The 24,169-nt window shown below is 36.5% G+C and overlaps 1 protein-coding gene across 1 annotated transcript in view; it reads left to right on the forward strand.

Moving 5' to 3' along the window:
• KCNH5 (potassium voltage-gated channel subfamily H member 5) overlaps window positions 1–24,169 on the forward strand; it is a 349,850-nt gene that overhangs the window by 225,690 nt on the left and 99,991 nt on the right. The window contains exon 9 of the mRNA XM_032180213.2: window positions 17,941–18,193. Within this exon, the coding sequence (XP_032036104.1) occupies window positions 17,941–18,193 (253 nt within the window). The remainder of the gene's footprint in view (window positions 1–17,940; window positions 18,194–24,169) is intronic.

Raw genomic sequence — 24,169 nt, forward strand, 5'->3', positions numbered from 1 at the left:
GGCTTCTGTGAACAAAAATCTTATGAAATTCTTGTATACATCTTTTTAATAACACATCTACACACTTCTTTAGTGTATATACCTAAGAAGTGGTTTGATGGGTTATAGGGTTGGTAGATGTTTAGTTTTATTGAAAATTACCAAAGAGTTTTGAGTAGTGGTGTGCTATTTGACATTTCTACTGGGCTACCCGAAGGTTTTGGTTGCTCTACATGTTCCTCAAGACTTGATACATTGTCATCCTTTTACATATTAGCCACTGTGATGTGTGTATTGGTATTTTATTATGATTTTAATTTATCTTTTTCATACTTAATGGTTTTAGAACCTTTTGAAATTTTCATGTTAGAAAGTTATTTTTTATTTTTCAGCTTCATTGAGGTATAATTTACAAAAATTATATGTATTCAAAGTGTGCAATGTGAGAGTTTGATATATATATAAATGATTACCACAAGCAAGCTAATTAACATATCTGTCATCTCACACAGTTCCCTTTGTTCTGTGTGTGTGTCGTGACAGTTATTATTAATTACAGTCAACAAGGTGCACATTAGGTCTCTAGAACTTACTCATTTTATAACTGCAAGTGTGTATCTTCTGACAAACATCTTCCCATTTCTTCCACCCCTCCAGCTCCTGGTAGCCACCCTTCTACCCAGTTTCTATGGGTTTGAGTTTTATAGATTCTACATATAGGTGAGATCAAGCAGTATTAGTCTTTATTCATCTGGCTTACTTCACTTAGCTCAGTGTCCTCAAGGTTCATTCTATGTTGTCACAAATGGCAAGATTCCATGTTTTTTCAGTTTAAGTAATAGCCATATATGTATATGGCTATTATATGTATATGTATGTATGTATATATATGCCCATTTTTTATATATATATATATATAATAAATATACACACACACACACACACACACACACACACACAACTCGGAGACATCAGAAAAGTAATACATAAACAAAATAAGAAGTTCAATAAATAAAGTCACAAAAAAGAACCAAACAGGAATTCTGGAGCTTAAGAATACAATGAACACAGTGAAAAATGCAATAGAGAATTCAACAGCATATTTGGTCAGGAAGAAGAGAGAATCTGTGAACTTGAAGATGGGTCATTTGAAAATATTCAGTTTGAAGAGAAAAAAGAATGAAAAAGGGTGAAGAGAGCTTATGGAACTGGTTCACTTGATGGGAATAGCCAGCAGGCTATCAGCTATATGTCAAATATGTATTTGCTATATCTATTATATGTTGATTATATTTATTATGGTGCATATGTTGTTTCTTATATATTATTTATGCATGTATTACTGCCATGGAAAATTCTAGGAAGCATACTTGTGCATGTAAATATTTAAATACCTATACTTTTTTTGTCTATTTCAGTGGTTCCAGAGGACTAAATTCCTGAGGCAAACTTTACTTATAGTGAAGAGTTTAATTTACCGGAAAGCTCAGTCAAATATTGCTATCCTATAAGTAATAATGTAACAGCCTTTACTAAATGAAAACATATTGATCAGGGTCTGCTTTGATAAATGTCAGCATATTGGGAGAGTGAAAGGAAGAGCTTGTACTCTTTGAAAGATTTCTGATTTTATTGTACATAGTAATTTTACACATACATACGCTGATATATTTTTTCACACATACACACTGCTATGTATACATGTATACATACACACACTGATATACATGTATAAATCTATAACCTATGTAAGTGTTAGAGTTGTGAAAAAATGTTTCAATATGATTTCAATTGCTGAAATATAATTTGTTTTATCTTGTTTAGCTTTTCTTACACTTAATAATTTCCCCATCTTTTCAAGATAACTTTGTAGCTGTTATTTTATATATACTTGATTTAAAAAAATCTATATGCACACACACACACGAATATACACACATGTGGTATATAAGAATGTGTATGTAGGTATGCATCTGAATATACATATATATATTCTTTTATATCATCAGCTCTCAAATCCTTTTTGGATTTAGATGTAATATAAAAAATATAATCAATCAATATATTCTTTGCTTCCTTTACTACTCTGTGACCTATTTTGACTACCTTTACTTTCTACAGTTGGTGTTGTGTGTGTGTGTGTATATGTCTTAAATTGTATAAATAATTTGGAAAGACAGCTTACTTTACTTTGCTCTCTCTATTAGAAGATTGGTAGATTTAAACATCAACTTTCAAAATCACAGTCATTCCAAGAAATAATTTATTTGGCAACTCTAATTTCTGTTTCATGCATTTATTTTTTCCTTTAAATACTACCTGTTTGTTTAATAGGTAACTTTGTTTTTAATGTAAACTTTTTTCACCATTAAGGTATAATTTACAAACAAAAATTGCATATATTTAAGGTATACAGTGTGATGCTTTGAGATATATATATATATATAAAATGAAATAATCACTACAATCAAACTAACCTGTATTACTTCATACAGTTATCCATTTTGTATGTGTGTGGTGAGAATATTTAAATATTCCTTTTTAAACTAAACTTTTTAAAGTAAATTTAAAAAATTGAGATATTACACAATACTGAAAAGTGAACAAATTATATTATAAATAAATAGTTTGATAAAATTTCACAAAGTGGACACATGTGTAGCCAGGATATTAAAACCTTATTATCAGAACCCCAGAAGTCCACCTGCCATGTCTTCTTCAGGAATTAACCAACTCTGGCCCTCAAGAGTAATGTAAACCTTGACCTGTGGCACCAGAAATGAGTTTTGCATTTTTGAAATTTATATGAATGGATATAGAGTATACGCTTTTGTATCATGCTCTTTTTCAGTCAACATTATGTTGTTGAGATCCATGGATTTATTCTATATATAGTTGTTACTTCTTTCATTCTCATTGCTGAATAGCAGTCCATTGTATGACTGTGCCACAATGTATTAATATTTATCTATTTCAACATTAATGAATCTTTGGGTAATTTTCAATTTGGAGCTATTATGAATAGTGCTGCTATACCCACTGTAGTTCACAAGATTTGCTGCACATATATAGACATTTCTGTTGCATATATATCTACAAGTGAAATTCTTGGGTCTCAGAATATATGCATGTTCAACTGTTACAATATAGCCAGATAATTTTCCAAAGCAATGGTGCCAGTTCACTCTCGCTTGGTATGAGGTGGCTCATTCTTTTTTTTTTTTTTCTTTTTTGAGATGGAGTCTTGCTTTGTCACCCAGGCTGGAGTGCAGTGGTGTGAACTTGGTTCACTGCAACCTCTACCTCCCTGGTTCAAATGATTCTCCTGCTTCAGCCTCCCAGGTAGCTAGGACTACAGGTGCCTGCCACCACGCCCGGCTAATTTTTGTATTTTTAGTAGAGACAGCATTTCGCCATGTTGGCCAGGCTGGTCTCGAGCTCCTGACTGGCTCATTCTTTTAAAGATGGGAACATCACTTGTCATAGGGGACTAAGAAGATCATGGCCTGTAGAAAAAAATATTGTTTGTATTTTTCTGGGCAGTAAATACACTTAAAAGTATATTACTAATTTTAGAAAATACTTTCACAGATATGTAAAAGCACTGCTATTTAGTCAAATATCTGCACATAAGACAGTAAAGACACGAGATTAAGAGCAAAGCACAGTAGAAACTCTAAATTTCATCAAAGCCCTGTCTTTGGAAAGCTAGTGGCCCAAGACATTTGCTGCGTAGCAAGTTAAAAAATGGTAACAATTGCTGTTTGTTGTTACTGCAAAACTAATGTTGTGAAAAGCCTGGTAGAATTGGTTCCCTATGTTTTTGAAACAAAAACTTTAGGTCTCATTTTTATATATGAAGTCTAGTCACAGGAAATTTATCTCTAAAGTGAAACCAATGAGGTTTAACCTATAATCCTTCACTGGTTGCGGCAGCCTTTTATTGCTAAATATGACCTTTTATTTTTAAATAATGGAAGTTAATTTGGTTTGGTTTTATTCCCTACATTGTTCCTGGGTTAATTCCTTGGAGGTTTTGACACCCCTAGAGATTGTCAGATTGACATCCAGAGAGCAACTTCCTTTTGCTTGGCATGACTGCATGACTGCCTGGTTACACTTTTTATTTCCTTTAAATATAAAGGTGAGCTTTCTTTTCTTCCCAAGAAATGAATGAGAATTAAATTCCTCTAAAGAGCTACTTAAGCTCCTCATTCCCAGGAAGGGTTGTAAAAATATTTTATGCGCAAATGTCACTTGCCTGACTTTCTCCACTGGCTTTCACTGACTTAATAATACCAGCTCCATTAGATTCATGAAGAGAGATTAATTAACAGTGCATATTGTGTCAAAAGAAGGGGGGATTTGGTGGTAGCTTCAATGTCTATCAAAATGTCATTAATACATTTATTCCTTTGTCCTAAAAATAGGGGGATCATTTAACTTATTCATTACTATTAAAAATAGCTGATACTGAATTATTCCTGAAGAAGGATTTTATAGATAATCAATACAATAACTTAGAGCAGTAAGAGACCTCAAGAAGAAGCCTTGTTCAGTTTACTACCTTCAGGCACTTAAAGTGAAATTATCCTCATTATCCCCATTTGCACATTAGAAATTTGTTATAGCTTCATTAATAGTGTTCAGTCTGTGAACACTGAGCTAGAGGGTAGTGGTAGTAGAATAACTTCACTAAGACTAAAGCTCTCCCAGATTCTGCTTCATTACACTATACAATTCTACTTTTGTTTCAGGTGAAATTGCCATTCCTCTTTCAAATGCATTTGGAAGATTAAAGAGAGATATTATTAAGAACTACATACTCTCATACACAGTTGGTTAGAGTGTAATTTGGTTTACCTTTTCTAGGACGCAGTTTGGCAAGAGCCTTAAAGATGTTTTTGCATTTTACCTACTAATTTTACTTCTAAAAATTTGTGCTTAGACAATCTGATATAGGTACAAGGGTATTTGTTGTAACTTGACTTATGAAAGGGAAAACTGGAAATCTTGATATCCAATTATAATGTAATGGTTAAATTAATTGTGCCATATTTGATGGGATATTGTACAAGGATTGAAATTTGGTTTTAAAATATGTATTTCATAGCATAGGAATTGACTATAATGTGATAATGAGTCATTATAGCAAGAAATAAAATAGTAGAGTTAAAAGTTTTGTAATAGTGGTATCTACACATAGATAAGTGTAAATAATGGAATAGTTTTTTCCTCTTTATGAGTTTTATTTTCCATATTTTTATAATGAATATTAAAAAGCATTTTAAGTATATTTAAAGAATGAATGAGAAGGTAAAGCCTTCTTTCTTTGACTCTCTCTAGTCAACAGTTTCTTTAGAGGATTTTGGTTTAATTTATTGCCTTCTCTGTTAATTATCATATTTAGACTCCCTTATCTTCTAAGGTTTTGTGACATTATTGATACTGTAGTGCATGAAAGTGATAGAGGGAAGGGACCTAAGGAAAGTAACATTTATCAAATGCTAACCTCTCAGGTCCTTTTCATGTATACAATAAAACTTGTGTTTCAAATAAGTTGTCTTCCTCTGGGTGAGTAGTAATGTGATATAACAACTTAACAGTGAATCCTATGTCTTTATCAACATATTGAAGTATGTGATACATTTGCTGGAGCTGAAATTAAGAAATGCTTAAAGATGGAAATAAATTGGCAATGAAATTTAGGCTGTTCTATGGCAGTGGTGGGGCATTTATGGTTTCCTAATAAATAAACTATAGATTTGATCAATTGGACCTTAAATAATTTTCAAAAATCGGCATTTTAATTTTTTTAGTACAGAGAACCAGAACACATGAGAAGGTACCAGATATTATATTTTTTTCCTGGTTGAGCTTCACGAAGGAGCGTAGCTTAATAGCTGGAACTCAAGAGTTTGGGGTTTTGCTAGTAATTTGTTGAGAGGACTTGAGCAAGTCACATAACCTTTATGAGACACATTTACTTTATCTGTAAAATGGCAGTGAACTAGGAACAGTGACTTTTCAAACTGTGCCTAATTGGATGCTTCAGGGGAGCAGGCACAGTAAGAGTTTTTGCTGATGGATCTGGAGGGCCTGTATAGTACCGGGCACATAACTAACACGTAACCAGTGCTTAATAGTCATGAGCTGAATGAATGACTGAATGTGCCCTAAGCAATGCTGCCTGGGAGTCTGCCTTTCCAGCAAAGCTTCTCTCAGCATAATTCTGCTTATATCTAATTTATATGTTGAGCATAAAGGAAGGTGTTCATTAAAAAAAGTAAAGAATGATTTTATGGTTGAAACCAAGTTTGAAATATCTATTGATAATTCTGTTACTATTTCTGGTTATTATTTAAAGACAACAACAACAAATTATAACACCTCTTACTCTCATTTTCTTCTATATATTACTAAATTCTATGAGACAGCTGTGTCTATACTGTATTCATGGTAGAAAGAAGGATAATCTGTGCTTTGACAGATAAATCAGTGATGAGTAGACAGAGAAAGGGAAGATAGGACATGCCAGTAAAAAGGAAAAGCATGTGTGAAGGCAAAGAGTAATGGGAGAACATGGCAAGCTTAGGCGGTGAGAAAGGTGGTGTGACTGGAAGGCACGGTTGGAGGACAGTAGTAAGATTGGAGCAGGATTCCGCCATAAAGAGCCCTGTATGCTTGGTTAGGGCTTTGGCTGTAGTTGGTGGGGAAGCAAGCCATCAGACAGTTTAAGAAAACAGAGATGACATGATAATATTTGTGTTTCACTAAGAGTTTTGTAGTCACAATGTTGAGGTTAGATCTTTGGAGCTTGAGAATACTTGCTAAGATACCTCTTGACTTTGGGTTGAGTGAATATCATAAATAATTTGAAAAAGGTTTTCTTTTTCAGACCATGACATTCATTTTTTTTCCCAGGGTTGTTTTGCAGAATTCTGAAAAATGGTTTCTTACATACTGTCATTGTTACAGGACCCCAACACTTACCCAAAGATAGCCGTTGGGTCAGGGTTTCTGTACTACATTCCCTTCTGTGGTCACCAGAAATATGTTACAGGAAAGCAGTCCTGATTCAGACCCCAAGAGAGGGTTCTTGGATCTCATGCAAGAAAGAATTCAGGGCGAGTCCACAGTACAAACTGTGACTTGTTAAGCAAGTTTATTAAGAGAATAAAGGAGTGAAAGAATGGCTACTCCACAGACAGAGCAGCCCTGGGGGCTGCTGATTGCCCATTTTTATGGTTATTTCTTGATGATATTCTAAACAAGGGGTGGATTATTCATGCTTCCCCTTTTTAGACCATATAGAGTAACTTCCTGACATTGACATTGCATTTGTAAACTGTCATGGCACTGATGGGAGTGTAGTAGTGAGGATGACCAGAGGTCACTCTTGTGGCCATCATGGTTTTGGTAGGATTTAGCCAGCTCCTTTACTGCAAGCTATTTTATCAGAAAGGTCTTTATGACCTGTATCTTGTGCAGACCTCTTATCTTATCCTGTGACTTAGAATGGCTTAACTGTGCAGAAGCTCTTTAGTTTAATGAGATCCCATTTGTCAATTTTGGCTTTTGTTGCCATTGCTTTTGGTGTTTTAGACATGAAGTCCTTGCCCACGCCTATGGCCTGAATGGTATTGCCTAGGTTTTCTTGTAGGATTTTAATGGTTTTAGGTCTAACATGTAAGTCTTTAATCCATCTTGAATTAATTTTTGTATAAGGTGAAAGGAAGGGATCCAGTTTCAGCTTTCTACATATGGCTAGCCAGTTTTCCCAGCACCATTTATTAAATAGGGAATCCTTTCCCCATTTCTTGTTTTTGTCAGGTTTGTCAAAGATCAAATAGTTGTAGATATGCGGCATCATTTCTGAGGGCTCTGTTCTGTTCCATTGATCTATATCTCTGTTGTGGTACCAGTACCATGCTGTTTTGGTTACTGTAGCCTTGTAGTATAGTTTGAAGTCAGGTAGCGTGATGCCTCCAGCTTTGTTCTTTTGGCTTAGGATTGGCTTGGCGATGCGGGCTCTTTTTTGGTTCCATATGAACTTTAAAGTAGTTTTTTCCAATTCTGTGAAGAAAGTCATTGGTAGCTTGATGGGGATGGCATTGAATCTATAAATGACCTTGGGCAGTATGGCCATTTTCACGATATTGATTCTTCCAACCCATGAGCATGGAATGTTCTTCCATTTGTTTGTATCCTCTTTGATTTCATTGAGCAGTGGTTTGTAGTTCTCCTTGAAGAGGTCCTTCACATCCCTTGTAAGTTGGATTCCTAGGTATTTTATTCTCTTTGAAGCAATTGTGAATGGGAGTTCACTCATGATTTGGCTCTCTGTTTGTCTGTGATTGGTGTACAAGAATGCTTGTGATTTTTGTACATTGATTTTGTATCCTGAGACTTTGCTGAAGTTGCTAATCAGCTTAAGGAGATTTGGGGCTGAGACAATGGGATTTTCTAGATATACAATCATGTCATCTGCAAACAGGGACAGTTTGACTTCCTCTTTTCCTAATTGAATACCCTTTATTTCCTTCTCCTGCCTGATTGCCCTGGCCAGAACTTCCAGCACTATGTTGAATAGGAGCGGTGAGAGAGGGCATCCCTGTCTTGTGCCAGTTTTCAAAGGGAATGCTTCCAGTTTTTGCCCATTCAGTATGATATTGGCTGTGGGTTTGTCGTAGATAGCTCTTATTATTTTGAGATACGTCCTCATTAAACTAAAGAGCTTCTGCACAGCAAAAGAAACTACCATCAGAGTGAACAGGCAACCTACAGAATGGGAGAAAATTTTTGCAACCTACTCATCTGACAAAGGGCTAATATCCAGAATCTACAATGAACTCAAACAAATTTACAAGAAAAAAACAAACCACCCCATCAAAAAGTGGGCAAAGGACATGAACAGACACTTCTCAAAAGAAGACATTTATGCAGCCAGAAAACACATGAAGAAATGCTCATCATCACTGGCCATCAGAGAAATGCAAATCAAAACCACAGTGAGATACCATCTCACACCAGTTAGAATGGCCATCATTAAAAAATCAGGAAACAACAGGTGCTGGAGAGGATGTGGAGAAATAGGAACACTTTTACACTGTTGGTGGGACTGTAAACTAGTTCAACCATTGTGGAAGTCAGTGTGGCGATTCCTCAGGGATCTAGAACTAGAAATACCATTTGACCCAGCCATCCCATTACTGGGTATATACCCAAAGGAGTATAAATCAGGCTGCTATAAAGACACATGCACACGTATGTTTATTGCGGCACTATTCACAATAGCAAAGACTTGGAACCAACCCAAATGTCCAACAACAATAGACTGGATTAAGAAAATGTAGCACATATACACCATGGAATACTATGCAGCCATAAAAAATGATGAGTTCGTGTCCTTTGTAGGGACATGGATGAAACTGGAAAACATCATTCTCAGTAAACTATCGCAAGGACAAAAAACCAAACACCGCATGTTCTCACTCATAGGTGGGAATTGAACAATGAGAACTCATGGACACAGGAAGGGGAACATGACATTCCGGGTACTGTTGTGGGGTGGGGGGTGGGGGGGGCGGGGACAGCATTAGGAGATATACCTAATGCTAAATGACGAGCTAATGGGTGCAGGAAATCAACATGGCACATGGATACATATGTAACAAACCTGCACATTGTGCACATGTACCCTAAAACCTAAAGTATAATAATAAAAAAAAAAGAATGGCTTAACTGTCTGAAAGTGTAGCCCAGTAGGTCTCAGCCTTATTTTACCCAGCTCCTATTCAAGATGGACTTGTTCTGGTTCACATCCCTCTGACATTTCCCCCTCTCTTTTATGAGAGAACCCTTAATCATAAGGGTTGCACAGGGATGAAGATCCATCTTCTATAATGTCTTCAGGCTTAATAGGGGTGATGATATTCCTGCCTAACTATTAGGGTCTCTTGTGTTCAGGGTGAAGAGGAGTTTAGTCAGAAAGCATCAGTATCGTAAGGGCCATTTATAACTCTTGAGTTTCAACAAGAGGTGATATCTGGAAGATTAATAAGTGTTTAGTTTAAGAAAACATTCAGTAAACTTGTTCCGTATTCCTACACAAAGAGTATAACAGTAATATATTCCACAAGAGCAAAGCAAAATAAATAAAGTTATTCCAGGTAAACTAAATTAGAAGACTTTTCATGAGCTAGGCAACTGTTGGAACTAAGCTGATATGGGGTTGTTAGCTGATTGTAATATGCCCAGAATTAGAATACTGATCCAGGTTTTTATATTACCCATCCCTCTTGTTTCTTCTAAACAGTAGTCAGAGATCATTGGTTGGTTCACAGGAATGAGCAGGGTTGGCCTAAATTGCAGAAACAAACTTAAAAACAACTAATGAGACTAGAATTTAATACTAAGTGTACCATAGTTCTTGAAAAATAATATTTCTCTCTCCAGTTTCTCATTTTTACTAAAGACAAATTATGGTAAGGCTGATTTGCTTTATTATACTTGGCTTGATAATTTGTATAAAGTTCAGCAAGAATAATTATATTTCACATAAGCTTCTTAACTGGCTTTGATGGAACTCTGTTTCATAAGGAATCTCATATAAGACTTTTTTAAAGCCAAGCCCTGCCATGGGTTTGTACCCTCAAATACCTATGAGTTGGGTAAATTCCTCTCCTTTTGAGGTTCCAAGATAACTTGGGGCTCCTGGACCTGTGAGAAAGTGACATTCTTTACTTACCATAGGCCAGAAACCCTGTATAGGGACTGTGTAGGCAAGGTATGAGGCTAGTTCCCCAAAGGGCTTTTGTTGGCTCTACAAGTCAAGTTTGATTCCTTAAAGGAAAGCACATCATTCCAGTCAAAGTCTTGGTAAAATAACCAATTTTTCCAGTTGTGTCCTGTTACAAAAGAAAACAGATTCTTATTGCACTTAAGCAAATAACTATTATTGCCATAAGTTAAGAATACTCATAACTAGTTTCCAAATTCTGGAGAAATCAGGTAGAGAGAAACAAATATGTTCCAAATTTTGTTCACAGCAGTATACTTTGCTCAATTGCTACAAGCTGTAAACAGCTCAAAAGAAAAGTTTCCTTGACTCTGAACAACAAAACAAAGGATAAGCAATGTTTTAAGCAAAGTTAAAAAGTTTTCTATTGGTTCAGTTAATTCAGTTAACTCCTGTTCTGTTTGATATTCATGAACATTCCAGCTCTTCATGAGTTCTGAAAGTTATTTTCTCTATTCTAATGTTACAATTTCCAAAGTTATTAGAAACCTGCGTTTAAGAACACCTGCTAGAGTTGTATAGTTGATTACAAACCACCTTCTAAAGAGGATTAAAACAAGACAACAGTTGACTGTGAATGATAAAAAGTTTTAGGACAGCCACTGTTAAAGCCACAATTGATAAGGAACTTTGGTTACTTCTGTGGCATACAAAGTTTTACATAATAATTATAATTATTAATAGCATACACTAAGTCGTATTAGAATTATAGGCATTTCCCATAACTTTGGAACATATGCCAGTAACATATTTATGCAAATACAGTCCAAAGAAAGCAAAATACCATTTCACATTTGATAATGTGATGTATGGCTTTTATACCAAATAAGCCAAATTGCACCTTTATAATAATGTACTATTAATGTTAAACTGAATTTTTAATAAAACTTTATAGACATATTTACTCAATTTTAATGTTTAACCATAAGGTTAGATTCTTATAAACCTTTTATAACCCTTTGCATTTTTTTGTGAAAGAGCAGATCAGTGCTCTAAGAAAAACCTGTTGTGCTTCTATTCCAATGTTTAATTTACGGAAAAACTGAATAATACCTCTTTAACTTTAGCCAATATGTTTACACACAGAATCTTTTACAGTTAATTTTTACAAACCTTCCACAACCTGTTTAAATCTTTAGCTTTATTCTATCTAACTTAAAACAATTCTTTAACCCTTTACACACAAAGAAATCCACATTCCCAGGCCTTCTTATAATCTTTTACCAAACGTACATTCTACTTTCCTTACACACCTTACATGTAAAACTGTATCTTCAGTAGTCTCAATTACCTGTTATGTTGTTAACTATTAATGACTTTTACTTTTGGTGAAAACCCTGGTTGGTAAGCAATTTTAATCATATACTAGGTGTGGAGCCTAGCCTAAGATATACCAGGCAGAAGTGCAGATAAGAGCCAACTCTTCAGCATAGCTAGGGGGCATAACTAACTCCACATGTCCCCAGGCCTTACCTTACTTAAGAAGGCAAGTTGTACAGTAACAGTTATAGTGGCATTTTATGAAGCATTTAGGAGGCCTAACAACCTTTAAATTGTACAACATTTTTTGCATAAATTCCCTTTCACAAATCCTTTCATAACTTACACAGACCATCTGAGACATTCTTGGACTTTCTGACTTGCTCTAAACATCCCTCCTTTTAAACAACAGTCATTTTACTTTAGGACAAGAATTTATGATACAAGATCCTTTTTTATATGAAATCTCTTTATAATCTTTGTATAGCTAGGGGGCATGGCGAATTCCACATGTCCCCAGGTCTTATCTATAATCTAATAGCTTTAAGGTAGGTAAATCGAACAATTTTTAAAAGATGAAGAAGCAGTTTATGACCTTAAAGCATTTAGCAAACTTAATATCTGACCTTCATAATTTAGACTAAATATTTTTATTTTATCAATAATTTTTTTTTTTTTTTGAGACAGAGTCTCGCTCTGTCACTCAGGCTGGAGTGCAGTGGCGCGATCTCGGCTCACTGCAAGCTCCGCCTCCTGGGTTCACGCCATTCTCCTGCCTCAGCCTCTCCGAGTAGCTGGGACTACAGGCGCCCGCCACCACGCCTGGCTAATGTTTTGTATTTTTAATAGAGATGGGGTTTCACCGTGGTCTCGATCTCCTGACCTCGTGATCTGCCTGCCTTGGCCTCCCAAAGTGCTGGGATTACAAGCGTGAGCCACTGCACCCGGCCTTTATCAATAATTTTTAAAGCTGTTTTTATTTTGCAAAGATTACTAAAGTTACATAAACTAAAAGGCATTACAGTTGTTTATTTTGCTTTCAAAATATTGAAGTGCTTATTTTTGTTTCAGCCAATTAATTAGAGCTCTTTTATATAAGCATTACATACAACACATATATAGCTACACAGAAAGACAGAAGGTTACTAGACTAGTTGTCAGATTTTTCATGTGCAGGTTTCTGAGTTTCTTATTTGGGTTACTGGGTTTAGGTTCATGTTTTGTTTTGGTTTTGTTTGTTTGTTTGTTTTTTGACAGAGTCCAATCCAACCTCTGACTTGGAGTTTCAACAAGTGGTCTCTGGGCAAGATGGTCACCCTGACCCTGAGTAATAGAAATGATAAGAAAGGGAAAGGACAGAGAGAAAAGCATTGCCTGTGGCAGGGTGGGGAAGGCAAAATGATCAAGGAGGCCAGAGAAAGACCCGCCTATTGCAGTGACACTGAAAAGTTCAGGCAGCTGCTTCTTGGTAGCAAAGGGATCTTCTCCAGCAATCCTGTCAGCTCTCAAGTTTCCCCATTCAGGGAGGAAAAACCTCCTCATATCTCACAATCCTGTACATTCCTAACCCTGTCACCCACAGCCATCAGCAAAGAGTGCAAGGCAGATTAATGCAAAGAGAATAGCAGTTAACATCCCGTAGTGCCAAACCTGTTCTTAGCTGAGAGGGACTTTACCAAGAGGGGCCTCTAACCCCCTAAATCTTAGAAGGGACTCTAACCCTCCTAAGTTGGGACTCTAACCCAAGGTCAGTCAGGCATCCTTGCCTTTTATTAAGAGGGGCCTCTAACCCACTCTGTCTTGGGAGAGACTCTAACTCCCCTAAGTTGAGCCTCCAACCCAATCTCATTCTTTATCTGGGTACCCCACCACTTACCCAAAGTCATCCAATCAGTGCTGCGGTCTGTTTCCTTTGTAGGGAGGGTGGGTTCTTCAGTATCATCCCTTCTGTAGTTCACCAGAAATACATTACAGGACCCCAACACTTACCCAAAGGTAGCTGTTGGGTCAGGGTTTCTGCACTATAGTCCCTTCTGTGGTTGCCAGAAATATGTTGCAGGAAAGAGGTCCCAATCCAGACCCCAAGAGAGGGTTCTTGGATCTCACACAGGAGAGAATTCAGGTCAAGTCCACAGTACAAAGTGAAAGCGAGTTTATTAAGAAAGTAAAGGAATAAATGAATGGCTACTCCATAGAACAGCCCCAAGGGCTGCTGGTTGCCCATTTTTATGGTTATTTCTTGATGATATGCTAAACAAGGGGTGGGTTATTCATGTCTCCCCTTTTTGGACCATATTGGTTAACTTTATGACATTGCCATGACATTTGTAAACTGTCATGGCGTTGATGGGAGTGTAGTAGTGAGGACAATCAGAGGTCACTCCATGGCCATCTTGGTTTTGGTAGACCAGCTTCTTTACTGCAACCTGTTTTATCAGCAAGGTCTTTATGAGGTGTATCTTGTGCCGACCTCCTGTCTCATCCTGTGACTTGAGAATGCCTTAACTGTCTGGAAATGCAGCCCAGTAGCTTTCAGCCTCATTTTACCCAGCACCTATTCAAGATGGAGTTGTTCTGGTTCACATGCCTCTGACACCATAGCTCTTACAAGAAAATTTATTGCTTATCTTAATGAGTCTAATTTATTAATAGTCTGTTGCAAAGAGGGGACAAACAACTCTGAAAACAAACAAAAGTCACTTTTAACCTAAATATTTTCTTCTGAAATATAATTTTATTTGTTTGTAACTATGAAATCCTCATTAGGAAACCTACCTACAATAAATTGGATCTGATATTCAAGGCAGAATACATGGAAACTGAGACCAGTGGGCCAGGTCTTGAATGATAATTTTACTCCATCCCTTAAAACCAAGTTTTGCCTTGGCTAAGACAGTGATTAACATTTCATTTCCAGAGTAAATAACAAGATACTTATATTTTGATGACAAAAACATCATGTAACACACATGCTCTGTCTAAGGTTGGGGAAGGAAGGTGCTTGCCAGTGGGTGTGACTTTCGTTGATCTTTTTAGCATTTAGTTTTACCTTATCACTTTTTGATATCTGGATGTAAGTAGATGCCATCAATCAAAATAATAAATCAATTAGTGTCATATGTTAAGTGAAACAAAAAAGGAAAGGTGTACTCATAATGTAATAAAATCCTCTTTTGACATGCCAATAAACAGAGAATGTTGCAAATACTGGAAGATTTCATTCGCAACATGAATCCTGAAAAACATTATTAAAAGGAAATAACACGACTATTACCAAAATGAATAGAAAACAATGAAAGTCCTATATGGTAAATGGATCGAAATAGAGCAGTCTATTTTTCAATTAAGGTCTTCAGTGTAATGTTTGTGTATGTGTGTATGTATTTAAATTTTTTTGCTCTTCTAGAGCTAATTTCATTTTCAACTTGGAAAAAAAATATTAACCTTAATCAGTGCTTAAAATATCTTCAGGTTTGTGCTGAAATTTTTTCTTAATTCTGTCTGGAAACCTATCAAACTGTACAGATGAAGACTGCAGATGGAGTGGAAAGTGAAAAAAGAAAATTGTTTTTGTAGAGAGTTTAAGCAGCAATAAACTCTGTAGGAAGACAGATGTTCCGTAGTGATAATAAGAGCTAGTATTTCCTCTGCCCTTGCTATGTGCCAGGCTAAACTAGGCTCAACTCATGCCCTTTCATTTAATTTCCGCAATAAGCCTAAGATATAAGCACTATCATTATCCCCATTTCACAGATGAGATTTAGAGGAATTAAATAAGGTGCTCCAGGTTACAAAGGTTGTGATAGTTTTGAACCCAGACTTACGTCCTCTTGAGCCTGATCTTTTTTGCTGCCTCTAAGTAAAGACCCACAGGCAGCACATGCTTTTATGTCACTCCGGCCATGCTCCTATCATACCACTTTTTTCACTGTATTGCAATTGTCCCTTTACACGCCCACCTCCCACACTTTCTGGTTAGCTCCCCTGAGGCAAACACAGTGTCTTACTTATCCTCCTAGTTCTGAGGATTTAACACAGTGATGTGACCCATTGTGGAAGCTCAGTAAGTGCCTATAGAATGACTAATATATTGTCCAAAGTCAATAAAGGTTTATATATTAAATAAAACATTGCCTTATAGAAAATAACTGTTGTGAAAAGTGTCAATTACTTTTAAAGCTGTGTTAGGCATTCCTTTCCTCAAAGATCAGATTTTTCAGAAAGGTGGGTGAGCAGATTGCTGCTGCCTATAGGAATTTGAGGGAGTATGAAAAAAACCCAGAGATGATTAAATAATGTGAAATGTATGTACAGCATTAAGAAAGGTTAAGAGAAGGGATACTGAAAGCATAATTTAATTAATGGTTTTTGCATTTATGATGGGCTTGTCTTCTCTACAGGGAAGCAACCCAGTTTTCATTAATAGTGAACCCCAAATAAAAGGAATAGTCAGGGGACATTTTCAAGCCTTAAGAAATTTTTTAAAGCCTAAAATGCAATTAGTAGAGGAAAGAAAACTATTTTATATTTATTAAAATATGCAATATAACTTAATGGGGTAAATCAATTTAGCTTCAGCTTTGAGGGATTGAAATCCCATCAAAGAAAACCATTTCTGGTTATAAAGAATAGTTTACAAATGGGGTTTGAGGAGCATTCTAAATGAGTATGCACTTGCATCTTTAAAATGGGCGGTATTAACTTCCGCAATCACATCTTGCTCCACGATGTTCTGATTAAATATGATGATAATGTCCATTTTAATCTAGGTCTTTCATCACCCTGTCAGAAAGCTGTAGCCAATGAAAGCTCTCTACCCCTTGCTGTATAAGCATACTTCTGCCATTTGCTTCCTCTTTTAAAGGATGCCTACAGTGTGAATTCTGCTACTGCCTGCAGCAGTCTTCAGAAGTCAAAGACCAGAATGAACAAGGACTGCCATACAAAATAATGTATCCACCCTGCCAGCACTGACATTTCCAACCACCCAAGCCTTACAGAAGGCTGGTCAATACCCTTGTCCCTTTCTGGACATGAATTTATTGGTAAAAGGAAAATCTTCAGAGTGAAAAAAATATATCAAGAGTGGAGTTAGTCTGCCAGTGCCAGTATGTCAAGTTGCCAGGGTGCTTTTGTTGATTTTGTTTTCTGATGGCTGTCTAGCATGAATCCACCTCCAATGTGGAATTTTGATTTAGTTATAAAAAAATTCTGAAACATCTGCTAGATTAAAATGAATGGTCATGCCCTATTGTACTTGACTCTTTGATGAAATGATATTAACTTTTTTCTGAGACTCTTCCTGACCACCTCAAAACTGTTTTGTTTTTGTTTTGAGACAAGGTCTTGCTCTGTCACTCAGGCTGGAGTGGAGTGGCACGACCTTGGCTCACTGCAATCTCTGTCTCCTGGGATAAGGTGATTCTCCCACTTCAGCCTCCCAAGTAGCTGGAACTACAGGCGTGCACCACCACGGCCAGCTAATTTTTTTTTTATCTTTTTAGTAGAGACAGGGTTTCACCATGTTGCCCAGGCTGGTCTCGAACTACTGAGCTCAAGTGATCTACCCACCTTGGCCTCCCAAAGTGCTGGAATTACAGGAGCCATCATGCCCGGCCAAGGCTGTGTTCTTTCTGAGGGGCGATCCATACTCTTCTCAAAGCATTTACTACATGGTTCTGCATTGTCATGGTCCATATGCTCATCAGCCCATCTCAGTGGATTATTACCTCCTTGAGAGCGGAGCTGCGTCTTGTTCCCTTTGCCTTCCCAGTACCTAGCAAGGTGTGTAGCAGTGTAGCAGACATAGTTATAGCCAATAAATATTTGTTGGATGATTGTTTTTCTGAAGTGGCCCCTTTCTCTTTCCTTTTCACTTATTCATCTCTCACCTTCTTTAGGTCCTCTCCATCTGTCCCAAGGATATGAGAGCTGATATCTGTGTTCATCTAAACCGGAAGGTTTTTAATGAACATCCTGCTTTTCGATTGGCCAGCGATGGGTGTCTGCGCGCCTTGGCAGTAGAGTTCCAAACCATTCACTGTGCTCCTGGGGACCTCATTTACCATGCTGGAGAAAGTGTGGATGCCCTCTGCTTTGTGGTGTCGGGATCCTTGGAAGTCATCCAGGATGATGAGGTGGTGGCTATTTTAGGTACTGTGAACTTTCCTAATGTAGTAGCAAATGCGTAGTAACAGTTTTAGATATTTTGCTTTTCGCATTTTTAAAGAGAAATTTCCTTTGTTTGGTAACTTTGGAAATTGGGTCACTAATGAGACATGAATCTTAATGAAAACTAATAATGCTATTTCAGCAGAGAACATTAGTATCAGTCACAACCTAATAATGGGCTGAGTTTGATTAAACTTTCTTTGGCAACAGTAGGACAGTACCTTTTACACTAAAGGTGGTCACAGCCTAACGTGCCTTGTAGCTCCATGTTAGTAAGTGTAAAAATGGCTTGTGGAATGATTGACGTGGTAGGGACGAAGGGTGTTAGTCTCAGAAGGGCAACAGAACCTGTCTAGTTCAACCCTTTTCTTTAGAGAGGAGCCAAGTGAGGCCCAGAGAAGCTTAGTGACTTTCCCAATTAGTAAATGAATGGAGGCTTGAAAATAGATCATTTTACCCCAAAACTTTCTCCCTCATCACGGTCAACCTAAGTAGTGAGCTGGAAGTGTAGAGGAGGTTAATGAGTTGGACCCTTTATAGCAGAGTGATCACAGTATAAGTAAATTAAGTTTAGGTTTATAAAGCTGGTTCTGTCCATCTATATTAATAGGCCATAAAAATTATTTGGCTAATAATAAATTCATTTTCAAATTTAGAGCATTTTAGAATTTAGAATTCAGTAGATAGTTGTACTAACCACAACCACAACAATAAAAGGGCGGTAACAGTATATAGAAGTGATAAAATAAGAAAATGTTGCATGTTTGGGGACAGTGTGGGATATACAGCTTGGCAAAAAAAAAAAAAAAAAAATTGCCAAATGACCTTTTAGATCATTTTCTGCTCAAATATCTGCAGCAGGTTCCTGAGATCCACAGATGTAAGAGGAAGTACTAATGAGGTCAGAGGAGAATCATTTCTTTTTTTTTTTTTATCAGGTAAAATAAGTTAGAATTGCAGGATGTCAACTGCTTTTTGATCACATTGTTCATGGCTTGTGTCTTATGAAAAATGAGCTCAATTTTTAAACTGTTGGATTTTCAGCTACCGAGGTCAACCTACCATAGCTTGAATGCCACTTATTCTCAAAAGTAAAAGATTAACTGATAGATTTTTAAAACTACAAAAGCAAAATCCACCACAATATAATGAAAAACTGACTTCAAAAGGCACCATTACTTGAAAAATATAGAATTGAGATTGGAAAAGAAATGACCCTTCGTAGGAAAACAGGTTCTGTAAAACTTGTGAGTTCTAGAAAATGGTTCAGGGTTGCAAATGACTGAATACCGAGGTTTGTAAGCCTTTCCTTAACTGCATACAAATGATATTAGAATTACAGTTAGATCTCCTCTAGGAACTATTTTTATTTTTTTCAAGAAGAAAATACAACATTTTTAGAGTCAACATTCTGGGTATGTTTAATGCTCATTAGTGCTTGTTCTGCTTTGTTTACTGGAGTATAAAGAAGATAAATATAACCCTTCATAAAAAGTTGTACATTTCACCAGAACAATCCTTTGTGGTAAAATGAAGCATATTTACACTATGCAAACCATTCTTGTTTGCTCAAAGAAGAGGATAAAATACAAGGTCAAAACAAATGTATTTTATTTTCCTGAATGTCCACGTCAATGGTGGGTAGGAAAAAAATATCAAATGTATTACATGAAAATCAGTACCCTCATGATAAATTACCTCAGCTGTAGACTCATTATTATTTGCTTTGTCCCGTTTTCTTCATTACAACTTCATTTGGGTAACTCCTTTTCTAAAAGAAGGTTGGAGAAAGTCCTGGGTACAGTGCCACCAGCCTGGGTCTGCTAAAATGAGACAATTTGCTCAGTGAGACAGACAAAATGCATTTTCCTTTCATTTTAAAATAAAATGATAACTTGTTTTGCCCAATGACACAGTAAAAATGAACACAGGACCCCTGGGTATTGGACCCATCTCATCATATATCTGTCACATTTTATTATTTTGAGTTTGTGCTTTTTGTTCTCTCTCCTCAAAAATCTTGGGATTCAGAGACTTTTCACATCTTGTGCTTAGTGAGTCAAATTATACGGACAACTCTTTGGCGACCTTTCTTTTTTTCTATAGGCTTTGAAAAAGACTAGTTCATTCAAAAGCCCATCAGATCAGGATTTTTCGTTTGTTTAACATACAAAATGCTTTAATGATGTTTAAAGAAAGGAGGAGGAAAATAGTAACTTACCAGCACCATTTTTTCCTGATTCTCCTCTTCTTCCTCTCCTCCTCCTCCTCCTCCTCCTTTTCTTCCTCCTCCTCATTTTTGGTAGTTTAATTTTGAAATAATTGCATGGTTAATGAAAAGTTGCAAAAATTATCACGGTGTGAAGAGATTATATATATATATTAAATACTAAATATATCTAATCCCTTCACACCCTGATATATGTGTGTGTGTGTGTATATATATAAACGTACATACATAAAAAAGATATGTATGTATATCTTTAAGTTCTGCTTTATTAAGTTGATTCAGTCTTTATAACTTTATGTATTTTTTTCTTTTTGGATATTTTTTTTTTTTTTTGAGATGGAGTTTCACTCTTGTTGCCCAGGCTGGAGTGCAATGGCACGATCTTAGCTCACCACAACCTCCGCCTCCCAGGTTCAAGCAATTCTCCTGCCTCAGCCTCCCAAGTAGCTGGGATTACAGGCATGCGCCACCACGCCTGGCTTATTTTGTATTTTTAGCAGAGACAGGGTTTCTCCCTGTTGAGGCTGGTCTTGAACTCCTGACCTCAGGTGATCCACCCGCCTCGGCCTCCCAAAGTGCTGGGATTACAGGCATGAGCCACTGCGCCCGGCCCAACTTTATGTATTTTAAAAATCTTTTTGATTTGCCCTGGTACTGAGAGTGGGGGGTTAACATATCTTATTATTCATGCATTTTATCTATGTTTCCTTGCATCTCTTGTGGTTTATGCTATATAACATTTACTGCTGTGTTATTTGGTATACAGATTATTTATGATTGTTACATCTTAATTGTCAACTGTGGCCTTTGGCATTGAAATATGCCAACAGCCATAGTGTTTAATGCTCTTTGCCTTTAATCTTGCAAGGGTCAGAGAGGAACAAAATTCCTACATCCCTCACATCTGAGGACACCTCACAAAAATGGGAACTTGCCTATTTAGTCTGATAGGAGAAATAAGAAGGCGTTGCTATCTCTTACACTGATTCATTTGCCAGTTAAAAGGTAGAGAAGGGAGGTTATTTTAAAATTAATTAGAATCTCTGAATCCAAAAACAGGTGCAGTTTCATCTTTTTGGATTCTTGCCATTAAGCAGTCTCTCGATAGGCACATAATTCTTTAGTGTGTCAAAAGTGCTAAGGAGTTTAATGAATAAGTTCTGAAGCATAACTAATTAATGGAAAGATAAAAAGTTTAGTCAACAAATAACCTCCTTTAACACTGGAGGATGGCTTCAAGATGTTTTTCTAAATAGGGCATATGAAATATAATTGCAGTTCATGTCTTTTTTCAATTTGAAGTTCTTTCAGTTCCTACACCTCCACCTTTTTCTGACCTTCCCACTTTTTATAAAACACAAAGAATTCCAAATTAAGTTCATGATGCATACATAATATTTTATATTCTTTAATGTCTTATTCCTTTTTAGTTCCTATCCTATAATTACTTAATATGAACAGATTTGTTGGTATGGCTGAAATAGCCAGGTTACTTCTCAATGTCTTGACAAGTATATTGTGCCTTTCTGAGGTTATAAAAATGACATCTCCCTGCTTACAATAGACCCTGCTCCTAAGACATTTGTTTTGTTGTATTTTCATTTTGTCTTTTCTCATCTGTGTTCATTGATTATTAGAATCATAAGGTTAGAATTATTAAACTAAGACAATCTCTAAGTCTTTTAATTGTAACTTCAAATTCTCAAGAGAGCTTTGCTTATTTGTGTATGGTTTGGATGGAGGGGTTGAAAATTATTATGGAATTGGGAAAAAGCATAAATGAGGCCAGGAATAACATAATTAAATCAACTTAATACAAATGAGAGTCTTTAGCACTTGAATTAAGATTCTATTTTAAGTAGAATCAATTATTTAAAATCCATTGTAGGCTGGGCATGGTGGCTCATGTCTGTAATCCTAGCACTTTGGGAGGCTGAGGTGGGCTAATCAATCACTTGAGGTCAGGAGTTGGAGACCAGTCTGGCCAACATGGTGAAACCCCATCTCTACTAAAAATACAAAAATTAGCTGGGTTTGCTGGCATATACCTGTATTTGGGAGGTATTTGGGAGGCTGAGGCATGAGAATTGCTTGAACCTAGGAGGCTGAGGTTGCAGTGAGCTGAGATCACACCACTGCACTCCAGCCTGGGTGACAGAGTGAGACTTTGTCTCAAAAAAAAAAAAATTATAAACGTGTGCATTGTCAAACAAAATTTATAAATTATGCTGCTCAAAATTAAAAATCTCCTTATTTTTATTACAAAAAGAAAAAATGAGATGTGAATGAATAATATTTCGTTATTTTGAGAATCTGTGAGAATGTGATTTTTATGCTGTAGTTATATTTCTTCCTGTGCACTTGCTGTTAGAAGTCAAGTGCTTCACAGTTTAAATCCTTAAAAGGGTTTTTCCCAAGTTCCAGAAAATTATTTTCTTTTGCACCCACACTTCTGTGTTTTAGATGCTGAACTGTGAAATATGTAGATTTGTTCTATATATTATGATGATGAAATTACTTAATTCAGATATTTTTATAAAGGGCAAATCAGTTGTTTGCTTTTAAAAACATGCATACTTGTCTTGATTTAAACATTTTAAGCAGTGATTATAACATTGTTTATCTATGGTTCAAAATAGACACTTTTAGAGTTCCTCAGCCTGCAGGTTTTGGAATAAAATATGAGTTTTAACAATCGTGGTAGTTGAGATTAAACTTCAAACCCTCTCGCCATCACCCTTCAAAACTAATTTATTCTATCCCCTTTGGTATCTTTTAATCCTATTCTTAATATCCCTTACCGCAGTCAATGCTCTTAAAATTTTGGTCCTAGGTGTGAAAGGAAAATATCTTGGGCCCCCAAGATCACTAAGGAAAATTCATGCTGGAAACTGCTTGGGGCAAATCTGCCTCCCATTCTATTCAAAGTTACTAAGATAGATGCATATCTGATTTGCCTCCTTTGGAAAGGCTAATCAGAAACTCAAAAGAATGCAACCATTTGTGTATCACCTATCTGTGACCTGAAAGCTCCCTCTCTGCTTCCAGTCTTCCTGCCTTTGCTTCAAGTTGTCCCGCCTTTCCAGACCGAACCAATGTACTTCTTACATATATTGATTGATGTCTCATCTCTCCTTAAAATGTATAAAACCAAGCCGTGCCCCGACCACGTTGGGCACATGTCGTCAGGACTTCCTGAAGATGTGTCACGGGTGCATCCTCAACCTTGGCAAAATAAACTTTCTAAATTAACCGAGACCTGTCTCAGAATTTCCGGGTTCACATGGGCCATGACTACCATCTTAGTCATTAGACTTACCTGCTCATAAATCTATCATAGAATCATAGGGTTAGAGTTATTAAACTAAGGCAATCTCTATCTAAGTCTTTTAATTGTAACTTCAAATTCTCAAGAGAGCTATGCTTGTTTATGTATGGTTTGGATGGAAGGGTTGAAATTGTTACGGGGTTGGGAAAAAGAGCATAAATGAGGACAGGAATAACATAATTAAATCAACTTAATACGAAAGAGAGTCTTTAGCACTTGAATTAAGATTCTATTTTAAGTAGAATCAGTTATTTAAAATCCACTGTAGGCCCAGCATGGTGGCTTATGCCTGTAATCCTAGCACTTTGGGAGGCCGAGGTGGGCGAATCACTTGAGGTCAGGAGTTAATAAATCTATCAGCAGCTTCAACCTCCATTTCTATGTTTCGCTGCCACCACAA

The sequence above is a fragment of the Hylobates moloch genome, unplaced genomic scaffold (genome assembly GCF_009828535.3).
Source record: "Hylobates moloch isolate HMO894 unplaced genomic scaffold, HMol_V3 SCAFFOLD_16, whole genome shotgun sequence".
Classification (NCBI taxonomy): Eukaryota; Metazoa; Chordata; class Mammalia; order Primates; family Hylobatidae; genus Hylobates; species Hylobates moloch.